At 41.7% G+C, this 21,199-nt stretch overlaps 1 protein-coding gene across 5 annotated transcripts in view; it reads left to right on the forward strand.

The window, feature by feature from the left end:
- The window catches only part of CACNA1D (calcium voltage-gated channel subunit alpha1 D), a 334,317-nt gene that overhangs the window by 188,085 nt on the left and 125,033 nt on the right, over window positions 1-21,199 (forward strand). For 4 of the 5 annotated variants that reach the window (XM_047776946.1, XM_047776918.1, XM_047776928.1 and 1 more), the window contains exon 8: window positions 6,470-6,573. In XM_047776946.1, the coding sequence (XP_047632902.1) occupies window positions 6,470-6,573 (104 nt within the window). Of the gene's footprint in view, window positions 1-5,809; window positions 5,914-6,469; window positions 6,574-21,199 lie in introns of all 5 variants that reach the window. The other variant, XM_047776952.1, reaches the window with a different exon arrangement.

The raw sequence follows: 21,199 nt of genomic DNA on the forward strand, positions 1-21,199 counted from the left end.
AAGGGTTTAATGAAGAGCATATTCATATTTTAACAGCCATTTCTCAGAGCCGAGTTTGTTTACATCTATGTTTGATAGAATTTGGAAAAGCTTACAAAAGTTGAGAAAATATTTTGCATAGCACAGAGTTACTACGGAAAACAGCTGACTTGCAGATTTTGAGCCTCAATCTAAGTCCATAATGGGATTAACCAAGAGTCCAATAATTGCTAAAAGGCAATTAGCAGTAAACTGCTTATCCAGTGGACAGTCTCTAGCAAGGAGGCCTGAAAATTGAGAAGTAGCTTCTGACAGGATCTACATTTCAGACACTTTATAGGATTTCCCATCACTCTCTAACGTGAAAGAACATAGCATATAATGGCTATAAAGAGGCTTTGGCTTCCCTTCACCAGTGAACACCAGGTTTACAGGATGATAGAAGTCCCTGTACATTCAATGTCGGGCAAAGAAGGTGTGTTTTTATTTTCATTCCCAAATTGTGAGTCTAGTTTGGTGATAAGGGTTTTTAAGCATCACCCATGTGTTCTATCTTGTTGCTCCCCCTGCCTCCTTTTTCTTACTGTCATAGGAGAGTGTGTGTGTGTCTGTGTGAGTGTGCACATCTTATTCACATCCATAGCACAATGCCTTTTGTGACGACGATGTGACGATGAAGGACCAGGGAGGTTATTTTGGATGAGTCAAGACCATGGCCACGCAAGGGAACCCTCTACCTAGGGAAAGGGTGTGTTTTCCCTCTGACCCTCTACGTTGCAACTCCTGGTCAGATTAGTGGTGATCTCAACCCCAGGATTCCTTTGAAGTTTCTGAGAGACAAGAAAAAAAGCACCATCCAAATAGCCCAAACTCTGATCCTTCCCCCTCAAATGGTACAGGAGACAACATTTTGATTTAAAACAAACAAACAAAAATCTGTGACTCCTCTCAGCTCTACTCTCCCTCTTGTCACGGTGAATTATCCATTGCTGATCCAACATACCCTGACTAATGGATGATTTTATACTTTATGTTATGTTTCTGCACATTGATTCTCTCGTGATGATTTTCCCATCACCAAACAAGTGAAGGTTCTTTAAGTCTTGATTAAAGGAGTAAAATCTCCAGGCACCCAGAAACAAAAATTTCCACTTGCTTTCCTGAAAAACCTTTAAGTATCACCTAGGATGTTATAATTATTACCTCTGTTTTTCATATGACAATCACGGAGCTAATAATTTGACAATGTAATAATTACATTCTCTATGAACCACATGGCATCTTTATTCTGAGGGAGGAATTCCAGTAATTTATCAACATTATTCCAGTCTGTATCTCTTTAGAGAAGGTCTGGGAAACAGTGGAGTTTAGATAGACGCCTAAACATCCCCAGGGTCCTCCTGCAAGTGGTTGTGGTCCTTGATTTAGAACAGGGGTCTACAGACCATTTTGTAAGGGGCCAGCTAGTAAATACAGTGGCCCTTGCAGACTGTCCTGTCTCTGTCCCAGCTACTCAGTTCTGTCCATGTCACTTGAAAGCAGCCATAGACAACATGTAATGTTGTCATTCCAGTCTTTATTTATGGACACGGAGGTTGTGTATTTTGTGTAACATTCCCGTGTCGCAAGAGACCCTGGATTTTTTTTCCTACCATTTAAAAATGTAAAAGCCGTTTCAAGCTCACAGGCCCTACAGAAGCAGGTGACAGGCTAGGTTTGGCCCTCAGGTCATTGCTGGGTAACCCCTGATCTGGACTAGAATCTAGCACTCTTTTAACTTGGCAGTTTTCCCCCACCCCCGTCAGAGGATTGTGGGCCCTTCTAGAACACTAGGGGGCAGCTCAGTAATGTCTTCTACAGGGTTCACTGTGATAGTCTGAAGCACATCACGTTGCTTTTAATTACTTGTTGATTACACTGATTAACTCAGCATAGGGACAAGCAGGAGCTTGGGCCCCTAGTCTTCTTCGTACTTTATGGTCCTTGATCAATGGAAGCCACACAGCTGTGTCTGGAACAGACCACTCCTGCCCAGCATAGTGCCTGGCCCCAAGTTGGTCTTCAGCAACTACCAGTTACTATTACTCTTCAAGTACATGAGTCCATTGCCTCCATGTAGATGGGCTGTGTCTAAATGCCTATTTTTATTTGTAACTAGAATGTAAAAGGAACATCTAGAAAGAACTAAGGAAGTTCGATTTTTAAATATTGATTGCAAGCACATTTCTCAAACCTTTAAGTGTTTGTATGTGATGGACAGTCTTGGTTGGGGGTTAGGGTTATTTTGCTGCTTTCCTTTTTTTTTTCTTTTTAGAGCCACACATGCAGTATATGGGAGATCCCAGGCTAGGGGTCAAATCGGAGCTGCAGGTACCAGCCTATGCCACAGCTACAGCAACGTGGGATCTGAGCTCTGTCTGCAACCTACACCACAGCTCATGGCAATGCTGGCTCCTTAATCCACTGGGCAAGGCTGGAGATAGAACCTGCATCCTCATGGATACTGGTTGGGTTCATTACTGCTGAGCCACAACAGGAACTCCCCTTTTTTTTTCTCATTTTTTTCAAGTTTATATTCTCAAGCTCATGGATGCCTCAGTTCCCAAGAATGCCAAGTGGTGGCAGGGCCTTGAGAAGGGAGGTACAGGTGGGCCCAGTACACAGGAAGACACACGTAGAATGGGATCATTCAGATGTGTGGGGAATGGATATGTGTTTAAAGCTCTTTGATAAAGTGATTCCATAAACATCATTGAGCTATCATCTAACCCACATGTGCTTGTGGTCCACAGAGGCAGATGGGTGTCGGGCAAGAGAGAGCCTTAAGGCTGGATAGGGTTGGGCGTGTGACCTTGGACAGGTCCACCCCAACTCTCTGGGCTTTACTTTTCCTGTGCACAAGATGCAGAGTGACGCTACACTGTCCGGTTGTTTCCCCGCTTCAACTCAGAGGAAGTGTTTTGAAATGTAGCAAATGAATTAAAACAGTATCAGTTTCAGGAGAGGGCTCTCCATGTAAATTGCTTATGGCCTTTTGCCTTAGTGCCAAGGTCTTTTCTCAGTGAGGCCACCTGTGGCAGCGCTGGCTTGTCAGACTCCAACAGGAGGTTCTCTTGGCGAGGCTGATGACCTCCTTCGTTCAAGGTACCTGGGAAGTCCCCCTCCAGGCAGCCAACAGCTGCCTTGCTGCGACTTTCTCTTAGCCCAGGCTCAGGGGAGTGACAACCAGTATATCAAGTTTCTAGCAGTGGTAGCAACAGTTAAGGAAAAAAAAAAACCCCAAAACCGCCGAGGTTAGCCTTTAATTAGAGACATGGATGTGCCTTTTGGCCTTTGAAGCGAAGGAAAACTGAAATTAAATAGATTATTGTCTCCTGAGTATACAAGGTGACACCACGTGATGACTTGGATATTAATATTTTAAACATCTAAACTGAGATGCTGGAGCTCACGCTGATTTCTCCGTTGTTGACAAAGACCACAGACAGAATCCCCAGCAGAGTCTGTTTTCGTCTGGGTATTTTGGGGAACATCTTGCCAGTTCCAGCTTGTCCCATGTAGTACGGTAAGGTCTAAGAAATACTAACCTCTGGAAAGAGACCCCTGGGCTGAGAAGGGTTAGTGAGAAAAACCGGCTCTTAAAGCTTAATTTTTGTTCCTCTTTCTCACCCTCTGGAGATTTTAAGTCTCCTGTGGCCTTCGTTTTCCCCTCGGCCCCCAGCTGTTATTCCAGGGGGTATTTCTGATTTGGGCAAATAGGAATCTATGGAACACTTACTTCTAAGAAATTAAATGTTTCTTGACTTTAAAAAAGAAAGCTCCCGGACTTCCTGTTGTGGCTTAGTGGAAACAATCTGAGTAGCATCCATGAGGACACAGGTTCGATCCCTGGCCTTGCTCAGTGGGTTAAGGATCTGGTGTTGCCGTGAGATGTGGTGTAGGTCACAGATTCGGCTTGGATCCCACGTGGCTGTGGCTCTGACATAGGCCGGCACCTACAGCTTCGATTAGACCCCTAGCCTGGGAACCTCCATATGCTTTGGGTGCAACCCTAAAAAGACAAAAAAATTTTTAAAAAGTTCCCTCCCAAGTTGGAGCAGAGGGCTGTTCCTGGAGTCACTCTCTGGAACGCGGGGCTGAGGCCTGCAAGGATGAGGGGCAGAGCAGACTGGAGATTCCTTCCCTCCCCGTGAGCACTGTTGTAGGCTCCCCTATGTCATAGGCTGTGCCCCGACACAGGCGCCCCTTCTGCTCCAGTAGAGAGGACACAGGCCCAGAGAGGTCTCCAAGGAAGGTCCTGACTCGGGGCTGGCCTCTGACCACTATACCAGGCAGCCTGTTTTTTTGCCTCCACCCGTGGGCTTTTAAAGAAGTTGAGTGGTGTAGTTGCTTTGGAAGAATTACCCTCGGCCTTCCTGCTGCAATTAGTTTATCCAACTTAATTAGATCAACAATTGCAGCCATGGCCCTGGCTCATTCATTACTCTAATTGCCAGTGTAAGATGTGCAGACTGATATGAGTTCTATTAAGCACATCCATTTTCATGTGGCCAAACAGGTGTTTCATAAGGGATTTAATGCCCTCTTCCTAGACTTCAGCAACAGATGTTAGGTCATTTTTTTTTTTTTTTTAATGTTCTCTTTTTCTGTTTGGTTTCTAAATGAGGCAAACATAATGAAATGCATGAGCTTCATTCTGTAAAGCTGAAGCCTAGAGCCAGATAATATAAAGGAAAGCACACTCTTAAAGCCCTAAGGGCCTGACCTCACAAGGCAAGAACCATGAATCGATCCAAACTATATAGTGTTCTATTAGCTGAAAATTTGGGGTGTTCTAGCAAAGTCAGACCTGGGGTCATTCATTCTGTCCCCTGACCTGTCTTTAACACCTCCTTCCTAGGAGAAGTGTTTTCCCAATTTAAAGTGAGCTGTGCTGCTGGAAAATTCTGTCTAGCCGTGAACCTTAAATCACCTGTTTGCTCTAGCGCGAAAGCTGCTCATGACCTGACCTCCCTGGGAAGATATATCAGGGAGGCCATGTCTCTGCTGCTTGAACTTGTCCCAGGAGTAGGGACACTGGGTTCCTTTGGAACAGCTCACAGCTGGAGCTTCCAGGGTGGGTCATGTGGGTTCAAGCTAAGTGTGGGGGTATGGGCTTTTTTCTTCTCCTGGGTTCCTTCTATGGGTGCACTTGGGGAAATTTTCATTCCCCAAAGCACCCTTGAATCAGCTAGTTGACTTCTGAATACTTCTGTTTGCATAAATTTAGCTGTGCTTGCACTCACCGATAGCAGGTAGTCCAGATTTAAAATGGGTTAGGTGTTCTTGGGAAAGGCTGGCGTTCAGTGGAAAGTTAGCATTTTAGGGCCTTTTTTTTTAAAAAAAAGAAAAGAATTTATACAGTCAATGTTACAAACTTGTCTCTATAATTGAGACTTTTCCACTATCACAAATTTTGAAGGCAAAAATAGTACTAATAACTTGGGCAGAGTAGAAAATAGTTTCCATCTAAGCACTAGTTTTGTCTTCGACTAAGATCTTTTCTGAAAATCCCTTGTGAAGGCAGTTTCTTATGAGAAAGGGTCAAATCCTAGCTGATTTCCCTAGCAGTGGCCAAAGTTTGCTATTTTCCCTGAAAGCTTTGATGCCTCTGTGTGTGTGTGTGTGTTTTCTAAGAATCATATAATGAATGTGCATTGGCTACTGTTGTCTGATTTGAAGCTAAATAATGTTTAATTAAATGTATAGAATGCTGTCTCTAACGTCACCCTCTCTCCTTATTAGATTCGCTTATTTACCCACGCCTATGAGACCATCTTATTTCTTGCAGATGAATGATGCTATGGGATTTGAATTGCCCTGGGTGTATTTTGTCAGTCTCGTCATCTTTGGGTCATTTTTCGTACTAAATCTTGTACTTGGTGTATTGAGCGGGTAAGCTATACCTCTTTCATCTTGAAAGCAGAGTCCTGAGGACAGTTGCCAAGACCACACAGGCTTTGCTAGATGGGGGCTGCCGGGTGGGTGCCAAGTGTTTTATGTGTCCTCCAAGATGCTTCTTTTCTGCTGAGGCTTCCCAAATCGAGATGTTTCCTGGAACCTCACCAGCCTTCATGAAAGAAAGCAATAGGGTAATTATTGACCAGAAATTAATCAGCATTGTCACTTGGGATTTAAATAGTTGGCCTTGCTTCCCCATTTGTCTGTCCTAAAAGGAGATGCATCTATAAATTGCTTTACTGGTCTGGCTCCAAATATAATGCAGATTAATTGGTACCAAACAGTAGCGAAATGACTTTTGGTAGGCCACATTTGTAGGTTTCAGCAGCAAACCTATCCTTATGGAAAGAACAAAAATGCAAGGCCTTTGGCAGGGTCCCTTCTGGGAGCACCAGTCTTCGACCAAAGCCCATGTGGTCCAGCAGCTGTTCCTGGGGCTCTGCTCTTTAGCAAATGGATAACTGATAACTGATCTCCTTACATTTTACAGGTAAATGATGCGATAGGATGGGAATGGCCATGGGTGTATTTTGTTAGTCTGATCATCCTTGGCTCATTTTTCGTCCTTAACCTGGTTCTTGGTGTCCTTAGTGGGTAAGCAGTTGGATCCGTGTTCCACATTCTGCTGCTGCCACGTGTCAGGCAGCTCTGTGTGTCCCCCAGCTGCTTCCTGCGGCTTTCTCTGCATGCGTGTGGACTCTAATGTCCCCTCTGTGTGTTGCTTTTGGACTAAACTGTGGTTCTCTCTGCTTGTATCTGTCTGTGAGATTCTGTGTTTCTGATGCTTGCCAAACAATGTTCATTTAATGAAACCATTTCCCTGAAGCCAGCTGCATTAATATGCCAGTGTGTAGAAGTGGATTAAAAGTGAGTAAAAGGATTCCCAGCCTTGGTCTCCTCCAGGAAAGGGTGTTTGGTGGTTTTCTCTCCATTAGTACATAACCTGGCCCCTTTACCTGCAGTGTGTCATGAATATTTCCAGTAGTGTTTCGGATTTCATGGTAAAGGAAAAATCAGCCTGATTAGCACATAAATACGAAGCAGTTTCAGAATCTCACATCCTTCAGATCGGGATTATTTATTAGCCTGGTTTTCTGCCACTGTCACTGTGAGAATGTTCGCTCGAATTCATTTTTAATCTTAACTTGTAGAGAATCTTTCTTTAGTGCAGCGTTATCATCAGCTTTTGCACCTCCGTGTCCTACGGCCTTAGCATTGTCCTTGTCACTCAGTCAGTCACCATTTTTGAAACTGCATTTTGTTGAGCACCATGGCTTGGTGGATTGGTCGTCCATCATAGGGGTTCTGTGGGGACTGGGTCAGTAGGGGATTCTGCCCTGCCTGGAGCCGCCATCCCAGAGCCCTGCTGGGCAGCTGTGCATCTCCCTCCCCCCCACCCCGCCCCTGGCCCACAGAACAGACCCCCCAGGCAGAGGAACACCCCTGAGGAGGTCAGGCTCTCCAGACTCTGAGAAGCAGGGCCAATGTATACCCATTGCCATGGGTGAGGGAGGGGCCTGCGAGCTTGATGAGGCCCAGGAGGTGCCTGTCTCTCCAGAGGAGCGTCTGTCACTCCCTGAGCTCAGATGTCCTCATCCTCCAGAGATACCACTGATAGACATGAATCCAAGCGTGTTTATCTATTCCTCACTCACTTATCTCTGTCTTTCCCAGCTTGTATCTTGGGGAAAGTGAAGTCTTTATGTAGCGCTGAGTCAGTGGAGAGACCTTTATCGCATTTTCCTACGCACTGCCTTTTCCAGAGCAGAAAGCAGACCCAGCTACCCAGCTCTGCTTCCTTTCCTCCTTGTCCCTCTAAGCTGCCTAACCGTTTCCATGGGATAACACGGTTAGAATTCTCCTTGACCGAGTGTGGTGACTTTTACACCATTGACGCACACTGTCCTGTGAAGCCCCTGTCTGAAATGGTCCAGGAGCCCGTGCTCCATGGTGAGAGCTGGTGGGCAGGAAGCTGGAACCGAATTGGAGTGTGACAACTTAACCCTTGGCCCTCACCCTTCCCACAACTGGATGGAGCCTCAAGCCTCATATGCCTTCATTTCAAACTCAAAGAGCCTTCCTCCTAATGACTGTCTGTGTTGGGATGGTAGGGGTGGAATTTATCCCTGGAGAAACAGTGTTGTGTTGGTTTTACCGCAGGAACGGCCCATACAAGGTTAACAGCAATTCTGTTGTGAATTCCTTGGTACCCGGTGTCTCCTAAACCCAACTACACGGAGGCCATGGAAACGACTAATTTTAACAGTGCCAGTGACATGCCTTATCTCTGAGCTTCCCCGAGCAGAAACATTACCCTGGCATGAGGAAGCATCTTAAAAAGGAAAAAGAGAAAAAAAATCGAAGGAAGGACTCCTCAGGATAATGGTGGGTGTTAAACATTCACCCCCTGGGCAGGGGCGCGGAGGTCCCCAAAGCTGGAAGGTAGAAACAGGCACATACTGTGATGGAACAACCAGTTTGTTGAAATATATTTGGGGGAAAATCATAAGCAATTTAAAAACATTTTTGTATCAGAACAAAAGTAGATCCCTTATGAAGGAGCACGCAAATGACATGTGAGGTTTTAAAATCCAGGGTTTCCCAGCGATGTTCAGTGAGTCCTAGGATGTGTCCCAACTCCTGGGGGCTGTTGCTGAATCTACTCTGCCTGTGAGGCCAGTTTGGTGGGATCTGCCAAAGCGCACTTTGTGTAAAGGAAGAACTTGTCTGCAGAGCAGAGTCTTTCAGCCGCGTCTGCTAATTTGGTCAGCATTTCCTGAGTTCCTTTTGAGTGCCACCGCTCGGGTCCAGAGGCCCCGGGTGCCAGGATGTCTAAGACACAGATGGGGGCCCTGTGCTCAGACAGTTGTTGTCTAGTGGAGCAAATGGACTTTAAACAGTGAGGATGGCCAGGCTAGAGCAGAGGTGGGGACCGAAGGGTGGTGAAAGCTGCGTGTCTGTGAGCTGGACCTTGAAAGATGATGAGGTGTCTAGGGGATGGGAAACTGGAGAAGGGGCTGCTCCTACCTCTCCTAGCAGTTAGGTTTCCCTGGGCTTCTCTGCCTGAGTCCTCCTCCTTAATTTTTCCCCAAAGCAACAAAAAATACAAGTGGGTCACATATCATTTTCTTATGAAAGCAAATGTTTTTTAAAAATTTGTTTTAATCTTGGGGTTCTTGCCAGTATTTTTAGGGAACACTAAAGGGAATACAAAACCAGAAAGGTGTAAATATTAAAGGGAAGACAACTCATGCTATGTAGCCCCTCAAGGACCAGCAGACCAACACAAACATGACCCTGAAAGCCCCAAGTTAAAAGGCCATTGTTTTAGGCACGTAAAACTGTGCTGCTGCTTTCTGATGAAGCATCGTTACAAGATGCTCTGTGTGTCTTTAAGTCTGTTAACCATTTGGAAATGTTTGTTTCTGCTCTTCCTCTTTCCCGTGTGGCCATGCCATCCTATTGTATCCTAGAACTGATTTGAATCTGCACACTTGATTTGGTGTTGGTACATTTTTAAAGCATTGTTAAGACTGATGCTTTGGGAAAAATCTTTGTTTTCACTGCGGACCCCTTCCCTCAAGGTGAGTATGAAGTTCATGAGCTGTACACCTTGCATCGCCAAGTGTGATCCTGGCTGAAGACTTTTATCTCTGGTGATTGTGTTCTGTGGCAGGAGCTGGGAATGTCGGTAACTAGGGTGGTGATTTCACATGAAGTTGTCATTAAGGAGATGGTCCCACTGTGACCAGGGATTGGAAAGAATGTCCTGATGAAGCCTTCAATCCAGATACATTTTCATGGTGGCTTTGATGATTTTTCACTCTTAAAATTGTTCGCTTAACTCTTTGTCCCCTTTTGAGGTTTTTGTCAGTAGATAGGTAACATAAGAGAACGCGGTGGTGTTTCCGTGCTTTGTTTCTTTAGAATCACTGCCAGATTCCCAGGGGACAGATGGTGGTCATGGACGGTGGGCTCATGTCTTCACCTGCAGGACTCACCTGAGGCCAGGCACACCTGCGCTGAGGTAGAGGGTCGTCTAGCCCCTTGGTGTGGTTCAGACCCTCAAGAAGGGACGGGTAGATGAGAAGGAACTAGAAGATGTGGGTTCTGGTCCTGCCAGTGTCACGCACTGACTTGAGCCTTTGTATCCTCACCTGTCACACAGGAATGAGCCTGCGTGCTGCCTTCTCCCAGGGTAGCTGGCAAATGTAGATGTGTTTTGAAAGAATTGTACTATTGAATGTATCTTTCTCTTAAATCCACGGACCTCTTCCCAGTCCCCTCGCTGGGTGAAGTGGGGACAGCTAAAGGGGCTGTGTGGAAACTATCCAAAGTGTACCATTTTCTGCATGTCCTGGGAAATGACCAAGAGACATGTGCTTTGTATGCACAGTAATACTGTCCTTGGTGCCCCCCAGCAGGAGGCTGTGGACGTTGTTTGTCAGCTATTAAGTATTATGCGGGTCTAAATCATGTTTGAAGTTACAGCTATAGTGATTTTTTTTTTTTTTTTGGCACAAATAGAGGGGAATGGCATTTCTGTAGCATAGTGATTAAACACAAGCTTTAGAGTCATATAACCAAGGCATGACTCTGCTCTATCTTTTACCGACTATGAGATGTAATGAAATGGCTTACCCTTTGAGTTTCACTTTCCTTGTCTGTGAAGGGATGTAATAATATATTAACTGTGTGGAGTTGCACAAGGAGGCAGTGAGCTGAAGCGTATAGAGAGCTTGGTCATTGCTATGATGGTAACTTGAGTAAGAGTATATAAAACGGGATTTGATGCAGGAAAATCTAATCAACTCAGTCCTTTTAAGCTAATTTCTTTCTCTTTGTGACCAGGCCTATAGATGGGGGTTAATTTGCCTCACTCTTTTAACTCAGGAGTTGATAAATGAAGTATTCTCTACTGCTCTTTGCTTTTAGAGGATCTCATGTTCAAACTGCTATTAGAAATGCAAGGAGAGAAAATGAAAGTAAAAATATTAGGAAGTTGGTAAATTATAGGTCCTGGTGGAGGAAAGATTTATTCGCCTTTGTCTCTATTTCTGCCAAAGAAAGATAAAGGACCCACATGCCTGAACTGGTTTTGATGTCTATTAGATGGCTTTCTCCTGAGAAGTTTAGATAATCTCTGATATTTATATACCGGCAATCATATCCCTGGCACTTAGCAATGGCCAGAAAGAGATTAGATAAGACCCTTAAGAGATTAGTGTAATATAACCCAGACTTTGATGCATCTGTTCTCTGTTGGCCTTTGAAGTCAGGCCCCACATGCCATTTTTCACAGTAAATCCAAAGGGCAGTTTTAGGATCCTATGTATGAATATTTTTTTCTATTCAGTTGTTTTTGATACTGTGGTCTTAGTGCCTGGATGTTCCTTAACATAAAATGTTTAAAGACTCCATTCTCTTTTCTTTTATAAATTCAGTATCATAATATGAAGACTCTTTAATTATATATCAAACTATGATCAATGTTGAGATGGACCTCTATCTTTTTTTTTTTTTTTTTCTTTTTAGGGCTGCACCGGTGGCATATGGAGGTTCCCAGACTAGGGGTGGAGTCGGAGCTGTAGCCACTGGCCTACACCACAGCAATGCGGGATCTGAGCCACGTCTGCGACTTACACCACAGCAACACTCGATCCTTAACCCCACTGAGTGATCCCAGGGATCGAACCTGTGTCCTCATGGGTGCTAGTAGGGTACGTTAACCACTGAGCCACGATGGGAGCTCCTGGACATCTATCTTAATCACATTTTTTTTTTGTCTTTTGTCCTTTTTAGGGCTGCACCCGTGGCATATGGAGGTTCCCAGGCCAGGGGTCCAATCGGAGCTGTAGCTGCTGGCCTACAGCACAGCCACAGCAACACCAGATCCAAGCCGCATCTGCGACCTACACTACAGCTCACACAACGCCAGATCATTAACCCACTGAGCGAGGCCAGGAACCGAACCCGCAACCTCATGGTTTCTTGTCGGATTTGTTTCCACTGCGCCATGACAGGAACTCTGTAATCAAATTTTTAAAGGGAAAAAAGGGTTAATTAATTTTGTCTCTTCATCCTCAGACTCCATTTGCATTTGTCCAAGATACTCCATTTCGCTTCCACCCATTTGGTTTCTCTTTGATCCGCAGTAATTGGGAAAAAAGGATGCTTGGTGATGGGTTGAAGATGTTGGGATTAAAAAACCTAGTTAGGAATGACTGCTTTGCTTGTGTAACTGCTGGTGTAGAGGGAATGGAGAGAAGTGTGTGTGTGTGTGGGGGGTTCTGTACTATGTTATATCACAGTTGTATGGAATAGATCCAGGTTTGGGGGGCATCATAAGTTACACCCTGGTCCATTGAAGTCACACCATTAAGAGGTGTGGGAAGTCACTGGTTGCCTGATTTCCTCCCCTTGAATGTTGGCTCAGGAGGTAAAACATACCAGTTAGATGGTGGTTGTTTGCTTGTGGAGACATAGCCTCTGGAAATAGGCATTCTTATAAATTATTCACAACTGGGATTCAATTTTGCTCTCATTCAATATTTTACCAGCATCTGCTGATAAAAAATGAACTTTTGCTGTACACCTGAAACTAATAAAACATTTGTTAGTCAACCATACTCCAATAAAATAAAAATTTTTTAACCTGAGGAACAAATAGAGTAGAATACTAGAGAATGAACAGTCTAGAACTACATATTACAAGATATTAAGTATATTAGGTAAAATAACCCAGACATACCCAAAATTAACATAAAGGATTTCCTTTATATAAAATAACAAAAATAGTTGAAAATAATTTATGTTACGAGAAGTTGTGTTTGCATGAGTGTATGAATGTGTATGTATATGTAAGGGGACAGTTCATGGTAGAAAGAAGAATGAAGGATACTTCTGGGGTCCTTAAAAAAAAATAAACTGAACATCAGAATTTCTTCCTGTACATACTCATATCTGCATCTTAGAAGAGTAGTCGAATTGCTTACAGCATGGAAGGGGGCATTGTTAGATAATGTGATAACCAGGCTATCAGCAGGATTGGTTACCATGTATTACATAATGAAGCAGTACTAAGTTAATGACTTAATTCCATAACTTGACCAACAAACTGAGAGGGCCCACAGAGGTCTAGTCTAAAAACAAAGGAATGGATGAGGGGTTCTTTGTAGATCTTACAGTGAAAAAAAATTTGTTTTTCCTTTGTGTAATTAGTGATGATCAGGCTGCTGTAATTCCAGATACCCTTAATGATCACTTGTGGCAAAATACTTCGCCACATTGAGCTGAACTTGTCTTTGATTTGACTAGGCTAGCACATACAATATCTGTCCATGCAGTCGGAGGTCTCTTTTCTTAACTTGGAAGAGATGTTGTGAGTGGAATTGAGAGCTGAGGGCGAGACCTATGGTCCTTTGCTTACTTCATGTGGTTTGGTTTGGGTAGAACAAGAAATTAAGCCTGGCTTCAGCTTTACATGGAAGAATGCTAAATTTCCTTTTCTAGTAAAGAACCAAGCTACAGGAGTTCCCGTCGTGGCGCAGTGGTTAATGAACCCGACTAGGAACCATGAGGTTGCGGGTTCAGTCCCTGCCCTTGCTCAGTGGGTTAACGATCCGGCGTTGCCATGAGCTGTGGTGTAGGTTGCAGACGCGGCTTGGATCCCTCGTTGCTGTGGCTCTGGCGTAGGCTGGTGGCTACAGCTCCGATTCGACCCCTAGCCTGGGAACCTCCATATGCCGCGGGAGCGGCCCAAGAAATAGCAACAACAACAACAACAAAAGACAAAAGACAAAAAAAAAAAGAACCAAGCTACACATTTATGTATACTTTTAAAGAGTGAACTTTCTTGCTGAAGAGTTAAAAGGCTGTTGGGGTAGCTGGCAGCTGGTTCCTAGTGCTGTTGGTACTGCATACCTGAAGTGTCCCGGCTGGTGGCCACACCTGACATTAATAAGTCAGTGGTAACTTCTCTGCCGCTGGCTCACAGCTACTGTTTCCATAGAAATGGCTGTTGGGATCAGTGGAGACAAGGTAAGTGAAAGTTTTCACTGATCCTTGTTTCCATCAAGTCTGTTTCCCTGGCAACAGCAGTGGACAGCAGCCAGGCACTAGCAGCAGATTCAGTGGCGCTCTCTTGCTCGTCAGCTGTGGCTATCATCTACCCTGACTAAATTCTTTTTTTTTTTTTTTTTATAACACCTAGCAAAAACCTCTGAGGACCCAGGAGGCACCTCTGGCTGCATACACCCCCCAGAGCACCCATTTTGCTGATGGAGAGCACTGTACTAAGCAGAGTCCATCACAGTGCTTTTCATGCAGAGGCTCAGCTCTTCATAAAGCCACTGGTACCTTAATGGTTGAAATTAAACCCATAATTTTCTTGTGTTCCCCATTGGGTTGGTGGCATTAGCAATTGCTATTAATTCTACAGTGAAGGGGTTGTTTATGAATTTAATAATTTGACTTCGGTGAGAAACATATTGACGATTGCCCTAAGGCATGACTGTCAACCTTATGCCAGTCTTTTTTTTTTTTTTTTCCTTCCGTGTAATATTCTTTTACAGGCTGGTAAAATTGCTTACAGAACCCAAATATTGGTATTGCAGAGCAGCTCAGTATAATAAGACCTGGCTGTCCATAGTACAGGGAACTTTGTTAAAATTCAGCAGTTGTTCCTTTCCCCAGCATTTTAGTTTTTAAGCACATGTGTGCACCCGAGGTGAAGGTATCCTCCTCGCATCCCAAGCAGAATCTGCAGGCCCCACAGAACAAAGGAGAGCATCACTATTGCCCTGGTGTGTAAGATGAGAGTGTGTGAGGAGAGGCACAGCATGAGGTGTTGGCCACTGTCTTGTTTAAAAGCTTAAAGATAATATTAAATTTTTTTTTCCTCTGAAACAAAACAGATTCAGAGCTATATCTCTGAGAATCTGATGAAGATACAAGTCCACAGCATTATGAGAATTTAGTCTGGCTATGTACAAGAGCACTAAAAAATGGTGACTTTCCTGTCCTGGAAGGATTTCTCAATGATTTTATTCCCAACAGTCTGGACCAGGGCAACTGTACCTGGCCTGGAGGTGATATTTGGGACTGACCCCGTACCGCCTGGTTGGGTTTGGTGTAACAGACTAATAAGTAGAAAATCTTGCTAGATGCTTTCCTCTCCCTTAGACTTGTTAAGAAGAAATAGCTTAATCATTTATTCAATGAATATTTTTTGAGTGCCTACACAGCATTAGATGTATTTCCCAAGTGTCTTAGAAAGTACTGGCATCTCAGTGGTAAGACAATATAGAGTCTGATCTTCATGAAGCTTCTATGTGATGAGGGAGACAAAGATGATAAACTTTTATAAGTTCTTTGAGAGGAAGGTCCTTGGTACTGGCAGAACGGATGTCTAGGAGGAAGCATCCTGGAGGAAAAGAAGATGAATGGATAGCTGTCATACCCAGGCAAGACGGGAGAAGACTCTGGGGGAGGGTGTTAGACTCACAGGGAAGACCTGTGCCAAGGCCCCAAAGCACGAAGAAGTAGAGAGCATTGGATAAGCTGTACAAAGCCTGGATGGCGGGCATCTAGGGGTCTGGGAAAGAGAGGGTAGAGAAAAGAAGAAGAGAGGTTGATCAGAGCCCAGATCACAAAGGTCCTTCAACACTGTGTCACAGATTGAGGTCATCAGCTGAAGGGCAAAGGAACCCAGTGCTGAATTTTAAGGCCAAACTGATGTGATTTATATTGGTGTTTCATAACAATTGCTCTGTGTTGTGATGTCTTCACCTTACCTTAGAATATTTAAAAAAATAATACAACTTTGTGAATGGATAGAAGAATGGATAGATAGGAAATAAAATGTAGCAGATGTTAATTGCGGTAGGCATATGAGTGTTCACTATGCAAGTCTTCCTACTTTTATGAATGTTTGAAATTTTTCTTAATATTGGAAGAAAACAGCATATAAAAATCACTTTGGCTGTAGTAGCAAGAATGGACTGCATATGGAGAGACCAGTTTAAGGCTATTGTAATCCTCTTCTAGCCACAATGTAGTAACAGTGCCAGAATGGACCTTTCACTCTAAACAGCTGTAAAACGGGCCAAAATACATGAAACAGTTATGTGTTGGTTGGTTGGTTGGTTTACCAGAAGATGGAAGGCAGCATTGGATTGAGTTCCTTAAGAGAAGCAAAACATGTGAAGTAAGTGCCACAATTGCCCTGGCTTTCTGCCCAGAGATGCTTTTAAAATTGTGGCATAGGGATGCAGAGACCAGAAGAGGATGGCAGTCTATTTGCTTCAGAGGCAAAGAGTAGAGTTTGGGCTGTGGGATAGCTGGGATCTTCAGGGCAGGGTGCTCAAGAGAGGTATGCAGAGAAGGGGCTCCAGAAATCTGAATAGAAATTCTCTGAAATCTTGGTCTAGATACTAAGCTGCTGTTGCCAGTTGAATTTGTTGAGGTGTGGTAGAGAGTAGCTACTGCAAATCTCTAAGCTGTTGGAAATCTCACTGTTGGGAAGTAGAGGGATTCTGGCCAGCTGGAGTAGGTTGACCTTGATGAATATGTTGGCCATTCAATAGAGACCTCAGAAAAGCCAGGCCTTAGGGGTGGGGCTATTCTAGCCATGGAATAAGAGCCACTCTAGACGTGCCCTCACAAATCTCACAAACAAGCTTTAAGGAATCACAATTGACTTGCCAAAACAAATCAACACCTATTAAAGGAAGACACCAAAACCCATATGGTCCCCAAGTGTTTCCCCATATCGTTAAAAGTTACAGGACATGAAAAAAAAGTGGGAAAACATGATCTATAACCAAGTTGAGGGGAGTCAGTAGAAATAAATTGAGAGATGACAGATAAAGCAGGCAAGGAGTAAGGAAGATATGGGATGAATGAAAACTAAGAGCAAGATGGTAGATATAAACCCAGCTATATCAATAATTGGATTAAAAGTGGGCACAACATTTTAATTATGATGAAGACCAAATCAAAATGTAAGATAATATAAAGATACATATTTAAAACCTTGAAAAGGGGAAGTGTGTTATCAAATACATAAAATACACTTCTGTGTAAGGAGCATTTGCAGAGGTAGAGCTATTTCACAGAGAGACGTTTCATATTCCTAAAATGATCAATTCATCAAGAAGACACTGTGATTCTAAATGAGTTTGTACTTAATAAACTTTAAATACATGAAGGGAAAATTGTCAAAATTAAGTGGATGGATGAATAAATCCACAAACATTGATGAAAATTTTAATCATTCTTTGTCAGTAATAGAAGTGCGAGATAATGAAAAAAAACTAAATGTAGATAACATCTGAACACTACCAACCAAACTGACCTAACTGATACTTACTGAATATTATATATAATAACTGTAAAATATACCTCCTGTTCAAGAATACCCACACAGAGCATGTCTGGGCTGTAAAAAAACAAAACAAAAACCAAAAACAAAACAAAGTATAAGTCTCAAAGGAGTGAAATCTTGCAATGTATGTTTTTCCTAACAGCAATTGACTTAAAATAGAAACTAATAACAACTGTCTAGAAAGTCATTCAGATACTTAAAAATTAAGTAAAACATCTCTAAATAACTTATAATTCAAATAAAAATACAATAAGCATGAGAAATGTTATGAACTGAATGATAATGAAAATACAATGTCTCTAAATTTGCTTTATCCATCTAAAGCAGTGCTTAGAAATTTGTAGCTTTAAATGTCTGTCTTCTTTGGAGAAATGTCTATTTAGATCTTTTGCCTACTTTTTGATTGGGTTGTGTTTTTTTTATATAAGGCTGCATGAGATGTTTGTATATTTTGGAGATTAATTTCTTCTCAGATGCTTTGTTTGCCAAAATTTCCTCCCATTCTGTGCATTGCCTTTTTTTTAATGGTCTCCTTTGCTGTGCAAAAGCTTTTAAGTTGGACTGGGTCCCATTTGTTTACTTTTGTTTTTGTTTTCACTACTCTAAGAGGTGGATCAAACAAAATATAGCTGCAATTTATGTCAAAGAATGTTCTGCCTATGTTTTTCTCTAGGAGTTTTATAGTATCTGACCTTACATTTAGGTCTTGATCCGTTTTGAGCTTATTTTTGCATATGGTGTTAGAGAATGTTCTAATTTCATTCTTTTATATGGAACTGTCCAGTTTTCCCAGCACCACTTATTGAAGAGATTATCTGACCTCCATCATTTGTTATTGCCTCCTTTGTCATAGATTAGTTGATCATAGGTGGTTTATTTCTGGGCTTTATATCCTGTTGCACCGATCTATATTTCTGTTTCTGTGCCGGTAACATACTGTTTTGATGACTCTAGCTTTGTACTGTAGTCTTAAATCAGGGGCCCAAATTCCTCTAGTTCCATTTTTGTTTTCCAAGATTGCTTTGGCTATTCAGGGTCTTTTGTGTTTCCATACAAATTCTAAAATATTTTGTTCTGGTTCTGTGAGGAATGTCATTGGTAACTTGATAGAAATTGCATTGAATCTGTAGATTGCCTTGGGTAGTATAGTCATTTTGGCAATATTTATTCTTTCAACCTATGAGCATTGTCTATTTTTCCATTGGTTTGTGTCATCTTTGATTCCTTTCGTCTTAGTCTCTTTAGGTAGGTATATTCCTAGGTATTTTTTTCTCTTTGATGCTATGGTTATTGAGATTGTTTGCTTAATTTCTTTTTCCGATCTTTCATTGTTAGTGTATAGAAATGAGAGAGATTTATGTGTATTAGTTTTGCATCCTGCAGCTTTACCAAATTCATTGGTGAGTTCTAACAGTTTTCTGGTAGCATATTTAGGATTTTCTAGGTATAGTATCATGTCATCTGCTAACAGTGATACTTTTACTTCTTCTTTTCCAGTTTGGATTCCTTCTATTTCTTTTCCTTCTCTGATTGCCATGGCTAGGACTTCCAAAACTATGCTGAGTAAAAGTGGTTAGAGTGGACATCCTTGTCTTGTTCCTGATCTTAGCAGAAATGCTTTCAGCTTTTCACTGTTGAGAATGATGTTATCTGTGGTTTTTCATACATGGCTTCTATTATGTTGAGGTGGGTACCCTCTCTCCCCACTTTCTGGAGAGTTTTTATCAAAAATGATTACTGAATTTTGTCAGAAGCTTTTTCAGCATCTCTTGAGATGATCACAGGGTTTTCAAGCTTCTGTTGTTAGTGTGGTGTATCACACTGATTGATTTCTAGATTTTGAAGAAGCCTTGCATCCCTGGGATAAATCCCACTTGATCATCCAAGTGGAGTTTACACTAGAAACACAAGATTGGTTCAGTGTTACAATCAAACTGTGTAATTTACATTAACAGAATGAAGGATAAAAATCCTATGATCATTTCATTAAATGTGTAAAATACCACCGACAGTATTCTACAACCATTGATGATAAAAACTCTCAGCAAACTAGGATTATATGGGAACTTGCTCAGCTTTTGAAAAAAGCTGACTACAAAACCCCGCAAAATTATCACTGATAGCATACTTAATGGTGAAAGGTGAATGCTTTTTCCTTAAGATTAAGAACAAGATAATCATCCCTTTCTAACCCCTTTGTTCAACATTATACCGGAAGTAATAGCCAGTACAATAAGACAAGTAAGGGATGTAAAAGGCAGAAAGATTAGAAAGAAAGTAATAAGCATTTCTCTTCACAGAAAACATGATTATCTACTTAGCAATTCCTAACAAATCACTCAAAAACCTACTAGAATTAATAAGTGAATATAGCAAGGTCTCAGGGTACAAGGTCAGTGTACAAAAATCAGTTTGATTCCCATATACAAGCTTCAATCATGTGGAAAATGAAGTTTGAGAAAATATAATTAACACTAGCATTAATGAACTACTTAGGAATAAAGATAAGAAAAGATATGGAAGGACCTCTGCACTGAAAACTACAAAATACTGATTAGGAACATTAAAGATAAGCTAAATAAATAATGATGACCCATGATCATGGATTGGAAGATTCAGTATTCTTAAGATGTGGAATTTATCTATGCATTTCTCAGATTTATCTGTGTACTCAGAGCTGTCCCATTCATAAATGATAATGCTTTTTTAAAAAGACACTGACAAGATGGTTCCAAATTTATGTATAATTGCATAAGACCTATAATAATTAAAACAGTCTTGACAAAGAGCAAAATTAGAAGACTTACACTACCTGATTTCAAGATTTCCATAAGGCTGTGGTAAATGCAGTGTCATTTTGGCGTAAAGTTGGGTATATACAACAATTGAATAGAATAGAAAAATCCAGAAAGATATGTATATGGACAATTGCTTTTTGACATAGGTGCTAAATAATTCAATGGGGAAAGTATAATTTTTTAAATGCTAGAAAAACCAGATTTTTGTCTATAAAAAAAAAATGAACCTGACCTCTAGGTCACACTAGACACAAACACTAACTTGAAATGGATTCTAGATCTAATTAAAAAGCTAAAATTGACAGAACCCTGTAAACCAGCTATAATGAAAAAAATAAATTTTTAAAAAGCTAAAATATAAATATTTTCTAAAAATATTTCTGCCCTTCACAAATGAAAAGAAAACCAAACAATGGGAGAAGATATTCACAAGACATAGATCTGACAGTTTTTATTGAGAATATACAAAAACTCTTAACAAATAATAAGATATCCCAATTAAAATTGGCAAAAGACTTGAACAGATGTTTCACAAAAAAATATATACAAATAGTCAATGCACTTGTAAAGATATTTAATATTAGTTGTCATCTGGGACATGCAAGTGAAAATTGCAATGGAGTTCAACTGCATATGTAGAGGAGTAGAATAGCTAAAAATCAAAAAGACTGACAGTCTCCAGTGTTGATAAGAGTATAGAGTAACTGATAATGCTCACACATTGATCATAGAAACATTAAATAGTACAAACCGCTTTGGAAAAGTGTCAAGTTCTCATGAAGTTAAACATATACTCACCGTATGACTCAGCAATTCCATTCCTGGTTGTTTACTGACTAGAAATGAAAGCCTTCTGTCTACAAAATCTTTGTATGTCAGCATTCATAGAGCTTTATTCATAGTAGCTTCAAATTGGAAAAACCCAAATGTCTATCGGCAGGTAGAATGGATAAGCACATTGTGGTATATTCAGACTTAGGAATGCCATTCAGCAATAAAAAAGAATGAAATGCAAATACAACATAATAAGTGAAAC

The sequence above is a fragment of the Phacochoerus africanus genome, chromosome 1 (assembly GCF_016906955.1).
Source record: "Phacochoerus africanus isolate WHEZ1 chromosome 1, ROS_Pafr_v1, whole genome shotgun sequence".
In the NCBI taxonomy this organism is placed as follows: Eukaryota; Metazoa; Chordata; class Mammalia; order Artiodactyla; family Suidae; genus Phacochoerus; species Phacochoerus africanus.